This window comes from Biomphalaria glabrata, chromosome 1, assembly GCF_947242115.1.
Source record: "Biomphalaria glabrata chromosome 1, xgBioGlab47.1, whole genome shotgun sequence".
Lineage (NCBI taxonomy): Eukaryota > Metazoa > Mollusca > Gastropoda > Planorbidae > Biomphalaria > Biomphalaria glabrata.
In genome coordinates, this window is record NC_074711.1 from 81,168,964 (window position 1) to 81,175,371 (window position 6,408).

Consider the following 6,408-nt stretch of genomic DNA (forward strand, 5'->3'; position numbering starts at 1 on the left):
AAAGGTTAAAGGTTACAATTTGCAGACTAGTGGGTCATTTAGTTAAAAGATGGAGGATCGGAGGGGGGGGTCAAAGGTCACGAACTCTGAATGTAATAGACGCTGACTAAAATGAAGTCGCTATTTAGAACTAATTGAGAGGGAAATCAAAGTATTTGACCACGAGAAGAACAAAAAAAAAAAAGATCTCCCTCTAATCTAAATGTCTCCCCCCCCCTCCCTTTCAGGTATTGTGTACAGGTAAGAGGGCACGTTCTCTGAACGCTCACATTTACCTCCCGCTGGAGAGTCTGCTCCACGGAGTTAGTCTCAGGGCGGTCACGGTACCAGAGCCTCGCCATTCGCTGTTCCCTGCGGTTTGATTCCATCTCTCTATCTACGAGACGGTGTCCTGTGCCGACCTCGGGGCGCCGATTTCTAATTTGTGCTTTTCTCTTTTTTTTTTTTTCTTCTTTTTATTTCTTGCCTCTTACTTTCAAGACTCCCACCGCGACCCGTTTCTTGAGCGCCCATATCATTTTCTAATTTCTGGTTCCACCATCTCGTTGCATCATAGTCTCAATTACCACCATCCCCTTTCCGCCCCCCCCCCGTTCCCCCGCCCCTCAGAGCTAGCACGACATAGATTCTAGATAAATTCTAGGTCTAGATGTCCAGATAGTGCAGCTACAAAGGCAGACACTGGGACATAATAAATGTCAGAACAAAAAACTGTCCATTCAACGCTGGCGGCTTGCGTTTTCAAAATGTGAGAGATTAGTCTGTGTAAGCGTAATGAGTTCTCTGACCATGAGCTTGTGTGCGAGCCAAGTATCCCAGGATGTAGAAGCAGATCAGGATTGGAATAATTAAAAACAAAAACAACAAAAAAACGAAACAACTACATGTTCTTAAAAACAGGCTTTGTTTTTTTTTAATTCGTTGAAACAGCGTTTTGAAAATGGGAAAAGAAAGGAAACACTATTTTATGAAAATAAAGAAGGCTTTATGATATGTATGACAACTATATTGGCCAAAATAGAGCATGGAACTTCCCTTGGTCTTGATGGGGCTCCCCTGACACTAAATTATCCTACACATTTTAAATACATGTACAAGAAAGTTCAAAGAGTCCAAAGAAATGACAAAGTACTCACCTGCCTCAGCGTCTGGACTTAGACTGTAGACGTTCATAACATATATTGAATGTATACTAAAAGGAAAAGGGGGGATGGAGGTGTATGAATGAAAGATATTTCTCTCGGTCAACAATAAGTGTTAACATTAACCACGGTGAATACTCCTTTCTATATTCCATATATTTAATCAGTGAAGAAAAAAAGAGAGCATCAGCCTTGGAGGGTAAATGCTTTTTATTTATTTCTACAGTCTCTCACTCCATCTCTCTCTCCCTCCATCTCTCTCTCCTCCATCTCTTCCTTTTTCTCTCTCCATCCCTCTGTCTCTCTCTCTATTTTTTCCTTCATTATAGTTCTTGTCTCTACCACTTAGTGCTTAGGAGGATGCTGCCCGCCTCGCAATGAAACGCTAAAAAACTTGTTCCCCTTGGTAACGGCCTGATTATTGCCCTTATCGCTCGCGTATTAACTTTGTCATTTTTCAGTAAGATGCACTTTAAGTTCATATTTTTACAAAAACTCCCACTTGAGCTCTTTGTTACTCTCTGCATGGTGGGATTTTTTTTTTAAATTGACTTTTTGATTTCTCCCTTATTCTCTCCTACCCCCTCTCTCTCTATCCATCCCTACCCCCGTCTCTCTCTCTCCCTCTCTCTCTCTCTATTTTATTCTTCATACTAACATGTTTCTATGCTCTATCCTATTAATGTTCCTCTTTTTGTTTCGGTTGATTTGCATTTCAACTTTTCCAAGTTCTCATTCTTGTTTCATCTCCAGTGTATTTATTTTATATCTTCCCCCTTTCCCTTCTCAATCCCTCCCTCCTCTTTGTCTCTCTCTTTCTTTCTCTCTCTTTGTCTCTACGTTCGTCTATGTTCTTAACTATTTTCTACCCTCGTTCTCTCTCAGTCTCTGTCTCGCTAACTCACAAATCTACGCCTATGTATCTTATAAATTCAGTAGGTAACGCCAACTTGACTCACCTCCCATCCACATAAAAAAAAAACTCACTCACCACTTAAGTAAGTCTCATTTTATAGTCTTCAACCTATCAACAAAGGCGCCCCCTGCTGGTTACAAAGCCTTGATTACCTCATTGTAATGTCAAGTTTTCTCTTGCCCCCCCCCCTTTTTTTTTTCTTCAGTCTCACGACCTCTGACCTTAGTGACTTTATAGTTTAAATATATGTATTTAATTAACCATTCATCGGTCTCTATTTAACCTTGCGCATGTTGCATCCACAGCTTTTGTACCATCAGTAAGTCCCACTGACCCCTTAAGGGCCAACTACGAGTTTGTGTAACACTAACTCGCTTCGTTACTTTACATTTTTATTTACGGAAGAATAGAGTCAGATTATTTGCAACCAGTTCCACAATGATGATGATTATAATGACGTTGATATTACAGATATAATTTAAATGTGGCCTATAAAAATGTGCATTGAATTACTCTTTACAAGCATGTATGCAAAATACAGAAACAGACAACAGTTTAGTAGTTGTGAATGAACTTGCTGTTGTTATCTCAGTGGATGTATTGTATGACTGTATGGCATCTTACTTTAAAATGTCATTGACACTATCGATATCTATTTTAATCCTTAAAATGTGAATAAATGTTAAGATAATTCTGACATTATTATGATTTCAAAGTTTCCAACTTTTATACTCATTGTAAACATCTTCTAGTACTTACTTCAACAGTACTGCTCAATGGATGCTGTTCTCTGACAATGTAACCTTTTCTCATTCTCTTCTGGTCATGTGACCTAAGAGTTTTTTAAATAACATTTTGACTTCTTTATTTTTTTTTTAAATTTCAAAACTATTGTTCTTCAGCATTTAGAATCTAGAACTTAATTTCTGTAGTCTCTAAACTTATTTCAGAAGTAGGTCTCTCAACATTTTAATATCCAGACACAAATCCCATGACCTTTTAACTATCCATTATGCTACGTGGTGCGGGGCATTCTGTTTGATGTGCGGGTCAACCATCAAAGACGAGACACCACGGGATTGGAACAAGTCTGTCGCCACCAAACTGTTATTATTATTATTGCTTTTATATAGCGCTACTTTCATGCTTATGGCATGCTCAGAGCGCTTTGGTCCAATGGGGGTATCTGGGAGAAGGTTTAGGCGCTCAGTAAACACAACTCGAGTCGGGTGTCGAACCTCGAGCCACTTTCATTGCCTTCATAGGTAGCCAAGATAAGCCAAGTTAGTTAGCCTCTCGACCATGCTTCCCACTGTTATGACAATATCGTAGGTCATAGAATGTATTTTCCATAAGTCAAAACATAAATTTGTAGGGAAAGCACCCCCGGACATCTTTAAAAGCCCAGCTACATTGTAGACCAAGTCCCGCTACAGTGTTTTTACTGAAGAGTCAGTAGCATGAGCGTAGCCCTGGAGGGGTAAGGGTCGGGATATATAGCCCTACCGAAATAAAATCTTGGTGACTAGTTTTGCGTTAGTATTTTTTTTTAATGAATCAAAACTGTAGTCACCAAGTTCCATGATCACACTCAAGAGGGATGTTGAGGTTAACCCCCCCCCCCTCCCACCACCACCACCACCCTTTGTAATTTTTTTTTACCTCATTATAGCTCTGAATATGTTTTGACTATTAAGTTTTCCAACGTCCCTTCAGCATCCCTAACCCGAATATCCTACAGGACAAGCTGAACAAGTAGGACAAGCTGGACACGTAGGACAAGCTGGACAAGCAAGACAAGCTGGACAAGCAGGACAAGCATAACAAGCTGGACAAGCAGAACAAGCAGGACAAGCAGAACAAGCAGGACAAGCAGAACAAGCAGGACAAGCAGGACAAGCAGGACAGGCAGAACAAGCTGGACAAGCAGGACAAGCAGAACAAGCAGGACAAGCAGGACAGGCAGAACAAGCTGGACAAGCAGGACAAGCAGGACAGGCAGAACAAGCTGGACAAGCAGGACAAGCAGGACAGGCAGAACAAGCTGGACAAGCAGGACAAGCAGAACAAGCTGGACAAGCAGGACAAGCAGGACAGGCTGAACAAGCTGGACTAGCAGGACAAGCAGGACAGGCAGAACAAGCTGGACAAGCAGGACAAGCAGAACAAGCTGGACAAGCAGGACAAGCAGGACAGGCTGAACAAGCTGGACTAGCAGGACAAGCAGGACAGGCAGAACAAACTGGACAAGCAGGACAAGCAGAACAAGCTGGACAAGCAGGACAAGCTGGACAAGTAGGACAAGCTGGACAAGCAGGACTAGCTGGACAAGCAAGACAAGCAGGACAAGCAGGACAAGCAGAACAAGCTGGACAAGCAGGACAAGCAGAACAAGCAAGACAAGCAGGACAAGCTGGACAAGCAGGACAAGCAGGACAAGCTGGACAAGGATGTCAAACTGGACAAACTGGACAAGCAGACAAACTTGACGACATGGGATGACAAAGAACATGGACATCATCGTTACGTATATTCGAAGAAAATTTCACACTGTCAGGAGTACTCAGGAATTCTGGCAGGACACCTTGAAATTCGTTGAATAAAATTATAACAAAGTAAATTTGTTACTTTTTCTATGTTTTTTTGTTGTTTTTTTTCAAGTGTAATTAGTTTAATGTCCCAGACATATTTACTTGCTCATTTTCTTATTTTCTCTTCTCTTTTATTTTTTTCTACATCTCCTTCCCTGTAAATTCTGTCATCAAAAAAAAAAAAAAAAAAAGAATAATTAATTCTGTCATCGCCGTTATCAATACAGCATTCGTAGTAGCCTGGCCCGGCTTGCTGCAGATAAGATTTGTAGAGCAGTCACCCGCAGCAGTATTTGATGTAGTGAACCCATCTGTTTCCATAACGTACACGAGAAATAATGCTTCACATAAATTTGCTTTTATTTGTTTGCGATGCAGTAAAACTTTTAAAGGAATCCTTCATGCAATGTATATGAACTTTAACCTTTCGTTTTTTGTTCCCAGCTTATATATAGCTGAGTATATTATCCACAATATCTAAGCATTTTAAGTCCAAAAAATTTTTTACTGGCCCCATAATAAAAAAAAATAGCTTCAGTGTTCACTTTAAACTTTCCGAAAAAGTATTCTTCATTTTTTTTAAATAAATAATTAATTATGAATATTTTATGTATAAGCCTTTAGACCATATTTAAACTTATCAGTCAAAATGAGATTAATAATGGTACACAAAAGCTGTACACAGTCCAGATATTTCAATCAGTGTAAACTGACACTCATTGAGAATTGATGAAATTGTACAAATAAAAGCTTAACTCTTTTATATTTAGTTGGCAACAGTGACGTTCATTTTAGCGTCCTTGACATTGTTTAGAATATCGTGAAAATTCTCTTGGTCATTTTTATTATTTCAAAGCTTATATCAACTCACTCTGTCTGGAAAAAAAGTTTGTATACGTTATTTCTATTATACCCAATCTCAGATCAAGTTGAAATTTCGCACAATTGTTTCTTGTACCTGACAAAACAAGAATCAATGGAAAAAACATCAAACAAATTAGTTAATTAACTATTGGTAATTAATTGTTTTGTTAGGTATCAAAGAAGGGAAGAAAAATGTACTTGACAGATGTGGTAGAAGTTGAATTAGTCACCTCGAGGAGACTCGAGCCATCGAGTTCGAATTGGAGTCGCACAACATTTAATTTTTGTAAATACATTTAAAAAGCGATCACTGCAACATTCAGACAGATGCCCTCTTCTTACCATTTTTTTTTCACCAATTTCACAATTCAACTTTTTGAATATTGGACGTCTGACTGAGTGGGTGATATCTGTTGTGTTGTTTTTTTCTCTGACATAAAAGTAAACTTAATCAAACCTTCATGTGACACTGAAACGATCTCATATTACTAAACATTTATGGTAATTTATGTGTGCAATGCGCCCCCCAGTGATAGATATTATTATTTTTTTGTTGTTGTTTTTTTAAATTCTCAATGCTACATTTTCATTTAAAAGAAAAAGAAAAACTACCATGAATTATGTATTTCAAAGTACTGTGAATTATGTATTTCAAATTACTCGGAATATGTATTTCAGAATACTGTGTAATATGTATTTCAAACTACTGGGATTTATGCATTTCAAATATTGTGAATTAGGTTTTTCAAACTACTGGGATTTATGCATTTCAAATATTGTGAATTAGGTTTTTCAATCTACTGGGATTTATGCATTTCAAATATTGTGAATTAGGTTTTTCAAACTACTGGGATTTATGCATTTCAAATATTGTGAATTAGGTTTTTCAAACTAC

General features: G+C 38.5%; 1 protein-coding gene across 1 annotated transcript; it reads right to left on the bottom strand.

Annotated features, from left to right (window-relative positions):
- Positions 1-3,793: 3,793 nt before the first annotated feature.
- LOC129926424 (uncharacterized) lies at positions 3,794-4,579 on the bottom strand. The gene has a single exon (XM_056030313.1). It carries the CDS (start codon positions 4,577-4,579, stop codon positions 3,794-3,796), a length of 786 nt encoding a protein of 261 aa, XP_055886288.1.
- Between the last annotated feature and the right edge of the window lie 1,829 nt (positions 4,580-6,408).